At 42.7% G+C, this 18,935-nt stretch overlaps 1 protein-coding gene across 1 annotated transcript in view; it reads left to right on the top strand.

Annotated features, from left to right (window-relative positions):
- PCNX2 (pecanex 2) overlaps positions 1-18,935 on the top strand; it is a 449,190-nt gene that overhangs the window by 227,455 nt on the left and 202,800 nt on the right. Inside the window, exon 20 of the mRNA XM_088448947.1 lies at positions 16,733-16,874. Coding sequence (XP_088305073.1) covers positions 16,733-16,874 — 142 coding nt within the window. The remainder of the gene's footprint in view (positions 1-16,732; positions 16,875-18,935) is intronic.

Below are 18,935 nucleotides of genomic sequence, written 5' to 3'. Positions count from 1 at the left end.
GTTATGCTGATATAGTAGAGGAAGTCAACAGGTGGCGTCCCAACCTGAGTTGATCCTTTTCAGTCACTTCTTCAACAAGTGAAGCGATGGGTTTAAAGAGGATGATCGCACTGTGTGGGGTAACACAAGTGCGGGGGTACCTGTATGTTGGAGTCTCTGTTTCAGGCTGTCTGGAGTTCGCCGGGTTTCTCTCCAGGGACGCAACAAGCGGCACACCTGGTCCTGGTGGTCCGCTTAGCGTCAACCTGTAGTGTAGTTCCATGGTTGGTACAGCAGGTTTTGCTGTGTTGCCGGTGGGGGGTGAGCCGCGTTACTGCTGTGCCTTCCTCTCCTTCTCTCGTCCTGAGTGGAACAGTCTCCTCTGCATTGCAGCGCTAATCTTCCGGCTCCTATGTTCTTCTGGGTAGAGCGCGCTCTAGGGGCAGGTAGCGGTCACGTGATTCGGAAAGCACGTTAAACCTGTTAGGAACTCTGTGGCAACCACATCTCACCACAGCAAGAGTAATACCACCCAGAACAAGATAAACCAAACTACCAAAACTAACACTTCCATCTACAAACGACTACATCTAACATATCAGCAATACATGTCACAATTACATTCAAAGACAACACATATACCAAAACCACAAGTGAAGCACCACTTACTACTCAATCAATCAATATCAAACAGTGACTGTGATACAAGTACGGACATTGACACCTCATTCTCAACTTATAGCCTTGAAGATCAAGAAGAAAAAGATCCTATTCAAAACTTAGCAAGATTATCCCTTGAATTAGATTGGTCCAACGACTCCGCTGGAGTACAATCAACAACACAAACCACAAACATACCATTAGACAGACCTGAACAATCAGAAAATGGGGGGACAATTTTTTAGACTTAGAGACAGGTGTGCGACACACATTACTTCCCCAGGAACCTGTCTCAGTCAGCAAAAAATCAATAAAAAGAAAACTGGGGGAACCAGAAGAGGTTGTAGAGGAGGAACCCAAAAAAGCCAAACGATCCACAGAACCACAGTAGAACCTAAAGGCAAGGGTATTTTCAACCTAAGCTCCACAACATTAACTCAGGACCAAATTAGTCTCCTTGACAAAGGACTAAAGTATGCCCCCACCTCCAAATTGGACAAATTCTCCACATACCTGGATATTCAGAAATTCCAAAGAAAACTATCTTTAAAGAAGTTTTTTCACCAGAATCCAATACCACAGCACACACCTCAAACCAGTGATATATACAAACATACTAACCATAAACCACCATCTCAATTCTACCCCAACTATATATTGGGCAACCATATCCAGACATTCACTAATTTACTAGAAAAAGACCTTATCAAAAAAGATGAGAAACATACAAAGAGAAACACATGTAACTTAACCAAAGCAGAATCCAAAGCACTACATGAACTGCAACATAACAACAACATTGTAATTAAGCCTGCTGACAAATGCTGAGGTATGGAGCTACTAGACAAACAGGACTATATCAAAGAAGCCACCAGAATTCTTGAGGACAAAGCGACATATGAACCATTGAAAATAGATCCCACCAACATGTACAAAAGTAAACTACAGAAATTACTCAAACATGGTATAAATGAAGGAATACTAGCCAAACAAGGACATCAATATTTGGACATTAAACATCCATGCATCCCTGTTTTTTATTATTTACCAAAGTTACATAAGGATTCAAAGAACCCTCCAGGCCGTCCTATTATATCAGGTATACAATCCATCACATCAAATTTATCTCATTACATAGATACCTTCCTCCAACCCTTCGTGAAAAAACAAAGATCATACATTAGGGATACTACCAATGTACTTAATAGACTAGACTCAATAAAATGGCAAAACAACTATTGGCTGATAACCAGCGATGTAACATCGCTTTATACAGTAATTCAACATGATCAAGGATTAGATAGTATCAGGAATCACCTTACACAAGATTCTGATTTACAGGACTTACAAATCAACTTCATTCTAGATGGCATTAACTTCATTCTAAGCCATAACTACACATGGTTTAATGACACCTATTACAGGCAGACCACAGGGACTGCAATGGGGACGAGATTTGCGCCAAGTTACGCAAATCTCTTTATGAGCACATGGGAAAACAATTACATCTGGTCCCATAGCAAACTTGGTGCAAATCTCGTCCTCTGGGTACGTTTCATCGATGATGTACTATGCATTTGGGATGGAGATGAAGCATCTCTCATCGTATTCTTGAACCATATAAACAACAATCCTTATAATTTGACATTCACATCCAAATACAGTAAAACACAAGTTGAATTTTTAGATCTAGAAATTTTTATTGAAGAAGGGAAGATAGAAACCAAGACATTCCATAAGCTAGTAGATGTGAATAGTTTCATTCTGGCATCAAGTGGACATTACCCAAAATGGCTACAGAACATACCAGCAGGACAGTTCAAAAGACTGAGGCACAACTGCTCTAAGACCTCCGACTATTTAACACAAGGACAAACCCTTGCAACCCAACTAATTTCCAAACAATACAATAACCAACTAGTCAATAATACTAAAGATAAAGTACAACAAGAAGCAAGAGCATCTTTACTCCAGTACAAAAACAAGACTTGATTTTAGAAATCAGGACATGAATGTAAATTTTATAACACAATTCACTCAACAGGCCAAACATGTCAAACACATTTTGAATAAACATTGGCATATTTTGCTAGAAGACCCTATTCTATCAGAGATCCTTCCTCCTAAACCAACAGTGACATTCCGCAAAGCCCCAGACATAAAAATGAAATTGGTACACAACCATATCCCACCAAAAACTATGAAACAGACTACTTTACTGGCATCAGCTACAGATCAAAATGGCTTCTACCACTGTGGATGCTGTAAAGCGTGTCAAACAATGGGTCACAAAAGCACGAAACCCAAAACTTCCATAATATCACCTAGTAACAAAAAAGAATTTATCGTTAGAAATAGGATCACATGTAACACGCAAGGGGTAATTTACATCATAAAATGCCCATGTCCCAAATTTTACATGGGAAGAACTATAAGACCCTTAAAAACACGGATCTGCGAGCACATACGAAATGTGCAAAAAGGATCAGAAGACCATCCTCTTGCTAAACATTACAAAGAGATGCATCAATGCAGAACACAATACATTGAATTTTATGGCATAAAGCAAGTTCACAAAAACTGGAGGGGAGGAGATTACACTTTACTAATAAATAAAGAAGAATTAAAATGTATAATAGAATTAGACACTTTCTTTCCAAAAGGCCTCAACCTAGACAATGAGGCCAGATCCATAATCTGTAACAATTGACAATCCAGACCTACTATGCTAATAATGATGTACTTTAATCTAGTGATATTCCACCTACTAGTGCATCTATATCATGATTTAATTCAAACAATATCCCTGTCTATACAAGAGACAGATTAAGACCATCATTAGGTATACAGACTATTGAATATCAATACTATTGAATACTTAATACATGAGGACAATGAGAAATCTTGCTTAACAAAAAAAAAAAATTCCATCAAGAATATCCCACCCAAAATGGCTGATTAACCTGTTCCATGCTGAACATCTTCAACAAAATGGCCACTTTGAAAGACCATTTGGAACAACAATGCTGGATAGATGACAACAAGAACCAATCAAAGGTTACCTGTCCCTATAAATACAAGCAGGAACCAGCACATATGCTAACACACCCCCAGAGGAAGGCCTAAAGGGCCGAAACGCGTTGGGACCCACACTCAATCTCCTGCATGATACTGAAATTTCCCTGAATTCCGAATCACGTGACCGCTACCTGCCCCTAGAGCGCGCTCTACCCGGAAGAACATAGGAGCTGGACAATCAGTGCGGCAACGCACAGGAGACTGTTCCACTCTGCCCCCACCGGCAGCACAGCAAAACCTGCTGTACCAACCACGGAGCTACACTCCAGGTTGACGCTAAGCGGACCACCAGGACCAGGTGTGCCGCTTGTTGCGTCCCTGGAGAAAAACCCGGCGAACTCCAGACAGCCTGAAACAGAGACTCCAACATACAGGTACCCCCGCACTTGTGTTACCCCACACAGTGCGATCATCCTCTTTATAGCTATCGCTTCACTTGTTGAAGAAGTGACTGAAAAGGATCAACTCAGGTTGGGACGCCACCTGTTGACTTCCTCTACTATATCAGCATAACCACGTTACCAGTTTAGTTATCACGTGCATGGGATTCACCTTCCATATTACTGTACCCATATTTTAGTTACCCCCATTGTGACTTTGACTAGAAACAGTATAACCTATTGTATTTTGTTGTGGTTGTTTTACTACATTAAATGCTGTGTACTTTCACTATCTCTAGTCCATAGTGTGTATGACATATCACTACGTCACATGGTATTACGCCCACTGTGTTGTACATATTACTTGAGAATCATCAGTCATATACTCCTTAAAATACAGTAGACAACACCAGTACAGCACCAGGGGGAGCGCATTAGATTGTTATTGTGTATTATTTTTAATTTAGTTAAATTTGTATTAACATTGTTGTCAGATTGATCAAGGGTTCAAAGCTTCTGACATACCGTAACATAGAGTATTTGTAGAATGGGTGTAGCCATTCCCTTGTAGTCTCCCAAGGTATGCTTATTTAGTTTATCTATTAATATTACAGTGTATGTCACACCACATGTTTCATTTGCTGTAACTGTGATAAATTATTTATAGCCAGAAACAGGTGGCCATAGAGAATATCTGGAGGGTGGTCCTTGTCAATCACTGATCCCCTCATTATTTTAGCAAATTATTTCCATGTTTTTATTTCAGTCATTTTCTTTTATTGTGAAAAGTGCCTTTTTTATTTTTGATATGTATCTGTCCACTGCGTTTTATTTCTATGAAATTAAGATGCCGGTACGCAGATAAAAAGTGCCATAATCACCTAACCTTATAAGTTTATCCAAGTTTTATATCAGATTCCACACTCTCAACAATTCTTCAGATAACTTTTTTATTTATTTCTGAATTGATCTAATTAGAATAAAAAATTATACAAAGATAAGTTGTTGGGACTGTGGACCTCATTCAGAGCCGGTCGCACAGAGCGTGCGGTCGGTCTGAATGAGGGGAGGACCTCTTGAATTTTCAAGACGTCCTCCTTTGCAGTGGTAAGGCTGTGGGTTAACACCCACAGCCTTACGACCGCCTAAGGTGATGGTCGCGATGGTCAAGACCATCGCGGCCATCGGGGCTTACGACGAGACCCTAGGGTAGGGTCTCCCTTGTCGTAAGCCCCGGAGAGCTTTCGGCTCTGTCTGAGCCGGAAGCTCTCCACTGACATCACTAGTGATGTCAGTGGGGCCGCCCCCAAACGGTAGACGTTCCCATGGGAACGCCCCCGTTTGGGCTGCCACCACCCCGGCCCGCTTTCCAAACGGGGCGAGCTGTCAATCAACATCGACAGCTCGCCCCATTTGGATCGAGACCCACTACGACCGGCGCTGTCGGTCGTAGCGGGTCTCACGCATGCGCACGATGGTGCCGGCGCCGTCGTGCGCATGCTCTGTGGGGGGCCATCGATCCGGTCCGAGCGCATCGGCGCTAACGGAATGACCCCCTGTGTACCTTTGAGTATGAGGGTATGAAATGTGCCTAATGTACATGGCAACGTTATTTGGTTTTTCAGTCCTGAGTAAAGGTAAAGCTGGGCACACACTATACAATTTTCTGTCAGATATCTGTCCAATCTGGCTGGTTGGAAAACCTGGTAATGTATGGGAGCAAATGACAGTCGATCATATGGTTTTAAACACTGAAAAAAGGACAAAAAAAAATGTTCAAATTGGTTAAATTTGTGTGTTTTAACCAAGTTGTCTGAACAACCATTTTTGGCTATTTTTGACTAATTGTCATTTGCTCCCATACATTACCAGGTTTTCATTCCAACCAGCCAGATTGGACAGATATCTGACAGATAATTGTATAGTGGATGCCCTGCTTAAGTTTCAACTTCTAACCATCAGGAGCCACCTCCCCAAAATAAGTGTGCCTTATTGGGTGAAAAGTAGTCCATCCTCTTCACTAAAGATTTTTGGCCCGTATTCATTTAGCCGCGAAAAGTCCCGGACTTTTTGCACGATGGACTTTTCGCCGTCTTCGCTGGTTTTCCATGCGAAAAAGCATCGCGTGCATCACCGCTTTTCCCCGTATACAATTAGAAAGCGGTGAAAACGGCACCCTGTGAATTCGGATCTGGCAAAAAGTACTGTAAAAAATGGGGAAAACACTCTGTACCCCCCCCCCCGAAAAGCTGCACTAACATAGGGGATCACTATAGGGGTGTTCTAGTACCCCTAATAAAGCTAATCTGAGGAGAGGGGTTTCTCCAAAAGCTTGCTATTAGCATCTTTGCATAATTGGTGAAGAATGGCATTAAGCAATATTTTTCCATCAAAATAACTAGTCCCAGTAAATTTGGGGTACATGAAAATGGATGCTAGCATTTTTGGAAGTTGCTAATGTAAAGTTTTAAAAAACTTAAAAAATCCATCTGCCGCAGGCGACTGCAATCTTAAAAACACCTGGGGAATACTTGGGGACTTTTCACAAATAATTGACACATCATCTAAGGTCTGTTTAAGGTGGGATAAGGGACATATTTATCAAACAGTTTTTGACGGGATATCCTCCAAAAATATGAAATATCTCTTGACTGTTTGGGCAGTATTCAACTTGGCTGCGAAAAGTCATTATCGGTGATAATTTATTACCGATTACGTCATTTTCACCTATTTTAATTATCCCCATATTCAATTACAAGGACTTTTCGCCGGTGCGAAAAGTCTTTGTATAAAAACGGGGCTAACTTTTCACCATGTTTTACATGGCAAAAAAAATTGCAGAATTGGGGTTTAGGGGTGCAGGCTTTAAAAAAAATAGCCTGCACCCCTGGGAATGTTCCCTAAAAAAGATCTGTGTCAAAAATAGTTTTTTAAAAAAATCAGGACACCCCCAAAAATTAAGTTTCATTTTGGGGTAAAAAAAAAAAGGGGGACAAACTTCTAAAGTACCGAAATTAATTCCAGAAGGGTTCCCAAGTATGCGGCAGGTGTTTTACAAAATGCGAGTAGTAGCGGCAGGGGCATTTTTGAAGAATTTTGAAAAATGACTTCAAGGACTTAAAAATATGCTTACACCCAAAAATGTGGGTACCCATAGTGATCCCGCATGTCTAGACATCTTTAGGAGGGTCCCAGGAACAATTCCCGATGCTTACCTTTCCGCCGCCTCCCGTTTTCGCTGATTCCTAATTGAATGCGGGGATAAAGCCGGCACGTGCGATACTTTATCCTCCGATGTGGAGCGAAAAGTCCAGCACGGACTTTTCGCTCCGAATTGAATACCCCCCTATGTATCGGAGATATCTGCTGCTGTCCCCTGTTTTTGATCGCAAAAGCAGTGGGCTGCTAAATTGTCAAAATTACCAAGCTTTCGAATTGCCCCTTGGACCCGTTAGCTAATACCATCTTTATATGTAATGTGGCCCATTGTAGTCTATGGGCCACATTACGCAAACATTTTCGACAAAGGTGCGTGGTCTGATGATCATGCATTTAGAGTAGGGCGGCCACAGTCCAAACCCGGAAGTAACTTTACTTATTACACATTGCAGGGACGGGCTCCTATCGCTGCTACTGTCCCTGCATGTAATTTTGGGACATTCAGGTAATACTTAATTTTTATTGATTAAATATGCTGCAATGAGACATTACAAGTCCTGATAATCTAAAATATAATCTTCTTAGACTTCTGTCTCCACAGTTGCGCAGTAGAGCAGAGAAGAGGCCCTTCCTTCTGCTCACATGCGCAGAGGACGGTTAGAGTCATGAGCAGTGACAGCAGAATGGAGTTCTGTAAACTCCTGTCAGCACCCAAAGCCAGCACCCCCACACCCTCCCCACTCATTGTGCCCCCATTTGCGCCCCCCAACTGCGCCGCTCCCCCACACCACGCACATACACTTGCCTCCCCTTACCCTTTGCATACACACAAACGGACATAAAGATGAGTGAGACTGGAAGGTTACAGAGATGTAATAGGGGAATAACAGTGAGAGAGAGAGACAGGAAGAGGGGAGTCAGAGATGACAGAGGTGGGAGATGGACAGAGATAAGATACGGGGGCAGAGATGAGAGACAGAGGATGTCAGAGATAAGAGAAATTGGAGGGGGATAGATGTACGATTGGGGGAGGAGAGGTGAGAAAGATAGACGGGAGGGGTGTTAGAGACAAGGCAGCAGTGGGACAGAGGTGAGATGGTTTGGGACAGACAATGGGGTGTCAGAGTTTAGATAGATGGGAGTTGGACAGAGATTACAGTAAGAAAGATGAGGAGAGAAGGTTGATGGAGAAACAAAGAGGGGAATAGAGGTCAGCAGGATGCAGATGGGGGGACACAGATGAGAAAGAGAGAGATGAGAGGGCAGATATAAGAGAGAGACAGGCCCGGGATGGGGAGCAGAGATTAGACAGAGCTAGCAACTTGGTGAATTATGGGTCCAAACTAGTTTTTGTTAATATACTCTTAAACCTGATTACATAGGCTGATGAGAATGTGGCAGAATAATCTGAGAGATTAACTAATCCTAGCACCCTTGGGGTGGTTGGTGCCAGGGTAATAGTGAAAAAGCCCTAAAATCATCAAGCCATGGCAGCCATTGACTGCTTAGGTATGCGGGCACTTGTTAAATTAAAGGCATCAGCATGCCCTGCAGTCAGGGGCTGGAACATGTAGATACAGGAACAGGTGTGTACAAAAAAACTACCTAATAGAAAAGAAATGCCAAATCTGGTTTTACGTTTTTTCTTTTTAAATACAGTGCATCCGGAAAGTATTCACAGCGCTTCACTTTTTCTACATTTTATGTTACAGCCTTATTCCAAAAGAATAAATTAATTTTTGTCCTCTACACACAATACCCGATAATGACAACGTGTAAAAAGTTTTTTGTAGATTTTGGCAAATTGAATAAAAGAAAAAAACTAAGAAAACATATGTACATAAGTATTCACAACCTTTGCCATGAAGCTCAAAATTGAGCTCAGGTGCATCCTGTTTCCACTGATCATTCTTGAGATGTTCCTACAGCTTAATTGGAGTCCACCTGTGGTAAATTCAGTTGATTGGACATGATTTTGAAAGGCATACACCTGTCTATTTTTATGAACACGGTTAGTTTAGCTAGACCCGGTTTGATGACAGCATCGGGGCTGGTTTAAATTGACTAGTCGTGGCCCCTGGGATAAGAGTGAGATGCAGCCTTTGAGCTGTGAAGCAGCCTTCGGGGCTGTTTTGCATGGACTAGTTGTAGCCAAGAGGCTAAAGGTGAGCTGCAGCCTTTGGGCTGTTGGAACAGCCCTGACGGCCGATTTGCATTGACTAGTTGTGGCCAAGGGGCTAATGTTGAGATGCAGCCAACTACACTGCACAACAATGAAAATGTTTCTGATGTGAAAATAGTTACTTCTAATTGATTTCAGCATGCAAAGAATGAATATTACATTTAAAACTCTCAGTTAGCTCTGAGTTCCAAGATATAGCCCATTTATGACGATGTAGGGGTATTCCTAGTGAAATGGGCAGAATGGAGAGAATCTTACCAGCAATCTGCGTTCCGCGCAGAGGGGGCAGGGCCTAATGACCCAATTAAATGAATCAGTTATTTGTCCCCTCCCCTATTCAAATATATGCGATTCACAGGATTACCCACACAAGATAGCTGGTGCACTGAGTGACAAGCATAGTGAGCGATTCCACCAAGACATTTCAGCGATGGAAGAAAGATATCAGGGTAGGTGAATCACTACTGTTGGACGGTGACAAGAGATGCCCCAGAAGAGGAGTTCAAGCGACAAGCAAAGAGAAAGCACCCCCATGAATAGGCCACTATATTAGATAGTACTTTCGTATGCTGTATGTTTGTTTCGTATGCTGTATGTTTGTTTCGTTTTGTGTTCTTATTTGTGATTGAATTAAAACAACTGTTAAATAGAGCTAGTAAAAACATTCTGAAATCATTTTAGTTTTTCTTGACCTCAAATTAGTAATGTATGACTATTTTTAGAAAGGAAACAAATTAAAAGTATTCATTTGTTGTACAGTGTTATCTGTTGAAGCAGCCTTGAGGACTGATTTGCCTTGGCTAGTTGTGACCTGGGGCCCCAAGGTTTGATGCAGCCTTTGGGCTGAAGAGTCTTTGATGGATTGGGTACAAAGACGTAGAGCTGCTACCAATGTCACTGGGTTGCGCACTTGGGATGCTGAGTTGCTACCCATGCCACCGGGTTGACACTAGCAACGGTGTGCTGGATTGCGCACTGAGGATGCTGAGTTGCAACCGGCGCCGCCGGGATGACACTGGTGATGGTGCACTGTATTGCGCACTTGGGACGCTGAGATGCTAACAGTGCCTACGGAATGACACTGGCAATGGTGTGCTGGATCGCGCACTCGAGATACAGAGTTGCGGCCAATGTCGCCGGGTTGACACAAGCCACCGGACATGGACTGGCGCTTCAGGTGGAGGAAGCCCACCGTGCTGCCTAGATGACACAAGCAGCATGAGCAGGTGGAATGCAGACTGCGCCACCTGGATGGGACAAACGGCAGTAGAAAAACACAGTTAGACTGGCTCTGGAACTTAACTGGGAAACAGGAGACTGGAACAACCGGAAGTACGAGAAACTCTATCACCGGCATGGAGTGAAGGGCTGGCTGGAATTTAACAGAACAGGGCCCAACCAGAGCAAGCCTCCCTTGATGACAGACCAGTGTGCACCTGGGCTGTGCAAGACAGGAGAATCAATTAGTGTGCACCTGATACTGCACACAGACAGGCAGTTATTAATGCAGTGCCCCAGTAGCAACTAAGGCTCGAAACTGCAAACAAAATGATCTGCTTCACTGAAGATCCTAACAGTACCCCCCCTTGACGAGGGATTGAGGAACCCCTAAACCCTGGTTTGTCTGGAAAGTCCTCAAAAAATCTTCTCCTCAGGATAGGAGCATGTAATGACCTTTCTGGAATCCAAGAGTGTTCCTCCGGACCGTATCCTTTCCAGTGAACAAGAAACTGGAGACAGCCTTTGGAAATTCTAGAGCCTGGATTTTTTCCACAACAAACTCTTGCCGTCCCTGAACAAGAACTGGTGGTGGTCTGATTGAACATTTGAGAGAGTATCTGGAGGATAGGAAAACTGGCTTAAGAAGAAAACAGTGGAAAGTGTTATTGATCTTGAGGGACTGGGGTAACTTTAAGCGGAAAGCAACAGGATTAACTTGAGCAATAATTCTGAATGGCCCAATGAACTTGGGTCCCAATTTTTGTGATCTTTGGTGTATATTGATGTTCTTGGTGGACAGCCAAACCAAATGCCACACCTTCAGACTGCAATCCCACGGCGTATGCCTTCCCAGCCCTTGGAACGACCAGACGCCTACAGGGGGGGACTGATGAACTTTCCACCAAACACATCGTAATCTGGAAACAGACGAAGATGAGGACCTGTATTTGGTGAAGACTCAAAACCATTGCTCCTGGGATGAATTCCGAAATTGCAGAAAAACTGAGACATTGAGGATGAAGAATGATCAAGAATTGTTGTAGGCGAACTTAGCAAATGGCAAAAGAGACACCCAGTTGTTCTGACATTTGGTGATGAAGCAATGGAGATACTGCTCCAGGAATTGATTGGCCCACTCCATCTGGCCATTGGACTGCAGATGATATCCTAAAGACAGGCTGACCTTGATGCCCAGATCCGCACAGAAGCACTTCCAAAATTTTGCAAAACAAACTGGGTACCGCAGTCTGAAACAATATCCAAAGGAAGCCCATGTGTTCTAAAGACATGTTGAACAAAAAGTACTGTAAGTTCTTTGGCTGAGGGTAATTTGCTGAGTGGAACAAAATGCACCATTTTGGAGAATCTATCAACAATTGTCCAGATGACAGTACAACGAGCAGACGACGGGAGATTGCGATATGTGTCCATGGTTTAAGGGGAGTCGGCAAAGGACATAACAGACCTTCAGGTGCGGTACGGTGAGCCTTGTTCCTAGCACAGACATCGCAAACTGCCACAAACTCACGAACATCACAAGGCATGGATTGCCACCAAATGGAAAGTGAAAGACGTTCTAGAGTCCTGGCCACACCTGGTTGACCCCCAGCCTTGGACGAATGGAACTCCTTAAGGACTGCCTTGCGTAATCTTTCCGGGACAAACATTCATCCCTGGGCATTTCCTGAGGAGCTTCAGCCTGGCTTTGTTTGAGAGATTCTGCCTAGGTTCTTGTCAGGGCTAAATGGATCCGAGTAGAAGAAATTGTGGTTTCCTCTTTATCAGAAGAACCATGATCAGCAGGAAAACTACGGGATAAGGCATCTGCCTTTACATTCTTGGACCCAGGCCGAAAAGAGATGGTGAAGTTAAAGCGAGTACAAAATAAGGCCCATTATGCTTGCCTGGCATTTAATCTTTTGACGGACTCAATATATACCAGGTTCTTATGATCCGTCAAAACAGATACTACATGGTTAGCCCCCTCTAACCAGTGTCGCCAATATTCGAATGCCCACTTGATAGCCAGAAGCTGTCGGTTGCCTACATCGTAGTTCTTCTCAGCTGCTTGAAACTTCAGAGAGAAGAAGGCACAAGGGTGTAGTTTATTGTCCTTCACATCCCTTTGTGAAAGAATGGCACCCACACCGACTTCAGAGGCCTCCACCTCCACCACAAAAGGAAGGTCAGGATTGGGATGGCGGAGAACAGGAGCACTCACAAAGGTCATCTTGAGAAGATTGAATGCCAGTACAGACTGGGGAGACCAATGACAGACATCCTCCCCTTTTTTTGGTCAAATCTATGATAGGTGAGACGATAGTGGAGAAAGATTTGATGAAGCGGCGGTAATAGTTAGAGAACCCAAGGAACCGCTGTTTGGCCTTCAGAGAAGTGTGTTGTTCCCAATCTAGAACCGCCTTCACCTTACTTGGGTCCATGGAGAAGCCTTGAGAGGAAATTATGTACCCCAGGAAAGATATCTCCTTCAACTCAAACTCGCACTTGGCGTAAAGATTGTTGTCCAAGAGTCTTTGCAACACCTGCCTAGCATGTTGTCGATGTTGCTCCAAGGATACAGAGAAGATGAGGATATAATCTAAGTACACCACAGCGAAGTTCCCCAGGAAATCTCTCAGGATCTCTTTAATAAAGTCTTGGAAGACAGCGAGGGCATTGGACAGACCAAATGGCATAACCAAATACTCGATGCCCCAAGTGGGTGTTGAAGGCTGTCTTCCACTCGTCTACTTTGCGGATGAGATTGTAAGCTCCATGCATCAACCTTTGAGAAAATTGATGCCTCCCGTAATTGGTCTAATAGAACTGAGATCAAAGGCAAAGGGTAGGCATTTTTCATTGTAATTTTATTAAGGCCACAAAAGTCAATGCAGGGCCAGAGGGACCCATTTGTTCAAAGAAGAAACCGGCACCTACCGGAGATCTGGATGGTCGAATTAATCCCTTCTCAAGAGCCTCTTTGATGTATTCCTGCATCGCCTTATCCTCAGGAACTGACAAGGCTTACAGCCTACCCTTAGGAAGTCTGGCATCAGGTACCAGATCAATGGCACAATCGATGGGGCGATGAGGTGGCAAAATGGAGCAGGAACCTTGGGAGTGTCCACTGGAATGACTGCGGCAAGACGAAGTGGATGAGACAAACAATGAACAAAACAAGAAGGACTCCACTGGAGAATCTCCCCAGTCTGCCACTGGATAACGGGGTTGTGCTTCTTTAGCCATGATAAGCCTAATATGACAGGAGCCATCGGACACTGGAGGAGAAGAAATGAGAGCTCCTCTTGATGCAGAGCATCCACAGTCAACTGTATAGGAGGCGTCTGGAAATTAATAGGAATTGAAGAAAGACTTCTTCCATCTAGGCCAATAACAGTGATTGGATTATTCTGAGGTTCAGGAAGTAGACCCTAGGTCTCAAAGAATGCCTGGTCCATAAAATTTTCCATGGCCACACTATCGATAAAGGCCGAGACAGGAACCTGACCGTCCGAAGATGTGCGCAAGGTAGGGAAAAGGACTGAATTTTTTGGAGAGATGGATGCAAGGCCTAGATGTAACTCTCCACAACCATCTAGACCCTGTCTTTATCTGACTTGACAGGACTGTGTTGGGCCACATGTCCATTACCTCCGCAGTACATACATAGTCCGTGTGCGCCTCCTCCATTTCTCCTTAGCTGGAAGACGGCAAACCCCCAACTGCATCAGATCCTCCTGGACTGCAGCAGGAACTCAAAGAGGGGAGTGAGGAGCTGGTAATGGCAGATTTCTTTCCAACCTGCGCTCTCGGAGACGTCGGCCTATCCGAATAGACAAACTCATGAGGTCGTCCAAGGAATTTGTGGTGGGTGTTGGACTAAGATGTCCTTGATCTGGTCTGACAACCCCCATTGGAATTGACTCCGCAGCGCATGATCATTCCATCCAGAATCCACGGCCCACTTCCCGAACTCTGAACAGTAATCCTCCACTGGCCGGTTCTCTTGTCTCAGAGACCGGAGGCTTGTCTCTGCCAGAGCTGCCTTGTCTGTATCATCGTAAAGTAGTCCGAGAGCTGTAAAAGAGGAGTCCATGGACTGAAGTGGAAGGGAGACCAAATGCCCAAGTCTGTGGGTTATCCTGCAGGAGGGAAATGATGATGCCAACTCGTTGAACCTGAGAATCCGAGGATTGAGGCATAGGCTAGAAATAAAACTTACAGCTCTCCTTAAAGTTTAGAAAGACCTTACGATTCCCAGAAAACCGGTCGGGCAGATTGAGTTTGGGCTCGTGAACCATGGGGTGGACGGGTGCTGCCCGTGTTTCATCCACCTTGAGGGAAAGTTCCTGGACCTTCTAGGTTAGCACCTGAATCTGAGCTGCCAGAATTTGCGCCGAATTCTGTCCGGGTTCCATGACTAACCTCTATTTTGTGGCCGGTGATAATGTTATGAACACAGGGTTAGTTTAGCTAGACTCGGTTTGAAGACAGCCTTGGGGCTGGTTTAAATTGACTAGTCGTGGCCCCTGGGATAATGGTGAGATGCAGCCTTTGGGCTGTGTACTGGTGACACTTTTGAGCTGAGGGGGTTATACTTTTTTATTGTTTATTTTTATTTTTACTTTTGATACAAGGTGCCAGGCTAGATAGTGAGTGCAGCTATCTTGTAGCCCAGAGACACCTCTATTCTATTCTCTGATTTTTTTTACTTGTACTTGTACCTTCAAGATTGAAAAAATGTGGGATGACGACTTGCGGAGATGCACATTTTAAAATGTGCTTCTGTCGTTTTTGCTGAAATTTGCAATCTATTACATACGACAATTCGCAAATCTTCTAAAAATCAATTTACAAAATCGGAAGGCTGTTACATTCTGGCCATTATCTGATTTCAGTATTATTGCTTCATAAAATAAAGTCTCACTGCTCCACTTCTCCTCTATACTTAACTAGGAACACCTTCACTCTAGCCAACTCCTCCCCTCTGCCTGTGCAATTTACTGCTGACCTTGCTTGCAAACTTATACACCCCTGAGAAATAGGCTTTACCAAAATGTAGGTGCACAGTGGGTCCAAAGATCCATATGCAATACGCAGAAGCTATTTTGAACTATATAAATACTATCAATTTCACAAGCCAGTTATAAATTGTAGCTTTATGAGGCCGCATCAAACCAATTACCTCAGTGCTAAGATCGATTAATTGATTAAAAATCGATCAACACTGATGTTATGTTTCAGGGGCTAAACCGCACATTTACTAACACGTAAAAAGCTATATAAAAATCATCTGTTAGCAAATCTGTGATTTAGCCGTTGAAACACAACATTGATATTGATCGATTTAAATTGATTAAAATCAACCTTTAGTAAATTTATCCCTTTGTGTAAGAAACTTAATAGGTTCCATGTTTGGTGCCTTAATCGGCTAGTTAGATAGTTAATGTTTAATTCCAGACATTAACCTGTTTGAGTTTAATATACATTGAGAGACCCAGGCAACTTGGAAGTTGTGTACTGCATACTGTACTGATCTCTGCAAGATCACTCAAAGATCTTTGGGGATCCAGTGCAGATTACATTTTAGTGAAAATTTTTAAATTCAACAAACCTCAACTGTCCCAAAAACTTCAAAAAACCCTTTATATTGCACAGAATCCAGAACCTTCAAATTCTTTGGATTCATTAAATTAGAAGGAAAATAAAACTTCTTTCACATATCCTTCCCGTTCCCAAATTTATTATAATGCACAACAAATTAAAATTACACTTAAAATAAATACAAATACATAGACTGCTAACATTTTATTTTAGGAAATTTTTTCTTTAGATCTAATTAGTGTGGATCTGGAAAGTTATTCTGGCTAGTGCATGGATGTCTAGCTGAATAAACCTCCCTAGTGCATCTACTGTTCTATTTCACATAGAAATAGGTATTGCCAGAATTTTTAGTGTATTGGTGCAATAAACACCCTTGAGCTGTTCTTCAATTATATTTCTTTGCTTGATTACTTGCATTAATTTGTACTTGTAGTTGTTTTAAAAAATGTATTGTATTTATTTATTTTAGATGCAGCCCACTTAATGTGGTTTGAAAAGTTTTATGTATGGCTTGTCTGCTTTGAAAAATATGTATTGTACCCATCAATCATTTTAAATGCTGTGACCATTGAGGCCTTTTCAATCAGCAAGTACAAAAGGTTTGGAAAACAGTAAGTTGTGTTATAAAATAAAAATATGTCAAACATTCAAGTGTATATATACTGTCGTGGAACCATTGGAGTATTCTTAGCGGTATATTTACTAAAGTGCAGGTTTTTAAAAGCAACCAATCAGATTCTACTTAACATTTATCTAGCACTTTATGGACTATAATAACTAGAATATGATTGTTTGCTATGGGCAACATCTCCACTTCTAAAAACCCACACTGTAGTAAATGTACCCCTTGGTACTTATAACAAGCATGACAATATATAGAAACCAAATGTATTCTAAAAGAAAAAAAAAAATTTTGGACTTTTTTTTAATTGTGTCCTCTCCACCTGCACATTTACTGATAGAGACACATTAGGTATACATATATTTTTACAGCTTTATTTTACTTTTTGTTGATATACTAATCATTTGCTTTTTACTATACAGTAATGCATTCTGTACATTTTTGTTGATTTTTTTATTCTTAAAATCAGTTCAGTTCTTTCCTAAGAAAAAAAATTGTTAAATTGTAAAAACAAAAAATTGGATTCACCAAACCAGGAAAATGTATACATTTATTGGTCTATCCTAAAATAAATTAGCTAGGTGACCAGTTTTGTCAGTATAATAATTGTGAAGCCACTGAAAACATATTATATGAGCCTTGTACTGTATATAATGCATCATGAATAGCAATAATTTAATATAAATACATATTTATTAGTTAATAAAAAATAGCATATCACATTAATCATATCACATATGATGTAAATGATATTACATTACCCATACATTTTACTCTGACACCCTCTTAGATCAGTTTCACCTCCTTACTGATAACCATCTCTCACTTGGGCCTCCAAGACTTCCCCCTTGATGCTACTCGCCAATGGAATTTCCTGCCATACCTGATCAAACTCTCAAGTAGCCTTCATATTTTTTAATGCTCTTTGCTGTTATTATTATATCTAGGCAGGCCCGCTGAGAGCTGCGGCGGGCCCGGGTAATAGGGGGCGTGGCCTAATCGTGGGTGGTGTGGCCATGCCCCCTTCCCGAAAAAACCCCCAAAGATTTGCAGCGCTGCGAAGTGGCGCTGCGCGCTGGGGAGGGGGGCGCTCTGGGCCCCCTCAGCCCTGCTCAAAGCCAGGGGGGGCGCAATCAGTGTGATCGCTCCCCCCCACAGGCATAAGAGACTGCTGTGGCTGCTGCTCAGCAGCCACGAGCAGTTTCCACTGCAGCTCAGCACACGCTGTGTGCTGGGCTGTTGTGAGGGAGGGGGAGCGGCGCCGGAACCGGGCCCCTCAGGAAGCCCGGGCCCCGGTAATCTGTACCCGCTCCCCCCCCTCTCTGCGCCCCTGTATCTAGGCCAACCACAACAAACCAGAAGAATGGTAGAAGAGCAGAGTTATGAGCAGGGCTGACACAAACCCATGAGGTCCCTCCTATAATAGTTCTCCATTTCACCCCCTTCCAAACTTGTCCAGTCCAGCCCCGGACTCCATTAACAGCATGGAGGAACACCTGCCGGTAGCTTCACAGGTAAGAAGCTGCTAGCTGCTGTCTTCAATGTCAGAGACTGACATCTGATGTGGGGGCGCTGCAGTGAAAATATAGACAAATAATGGATGACATTACTGTACCTTATTCATTGAATAGTGAAAATACCTGCCCTGATTATCAGGGGTGTTTAAGCTTGCCACACTGCAAGACTGATTATGTATATATATATATATATATATATATATATATATAGTTTCATGTCAAAAGACCATAATAATGTTTGAAGCGTACTGATGTATCAGTTTCTCTATAGAATTTTGAACAGTGTAGTAGTTCAGGTACAGTGGTCCAGGTGGGGATTTGTGCCTGTTGTGGACCAGTGTATACCTTTTTCCCTCCACTATTTGTGTATAACACCATCATATTTTTCCTTACACTGTGCCATATTGTACATATATCTGTGTTGCTCACGGCACTGTGCCAGAGTGTGTACTATATTATCTTTGCAGCTAAGTCTAGCAAAAGCAAGAATAACAAGCAGGCTACTGCTCCCACTCTGGTTTCTTGTCAGTCCT

The sequence above is a fragment of the Taudactylus pleione genome, unplaced genomic scaffold (genome assembly GCF_031769625.1).
Source record: "Taudactylus pleione unplaced genomic scaffold, aTauple2 ptg000473l, whole genome shotgun sequence".
In the NCBI taxonomy this organism is placed as follows: domain Eukaryota; kingdom Metazoa; phylum Chordata; class Amphibia; order Anura; family Myobatrachidae; genus Taudactylus; species Taudactylus pleione.
The sequence above is the reverse complement of the archived record's forward strand: the minus strand, read 5'-3'. Positions and strand labels throughout refer to the sequence as shown.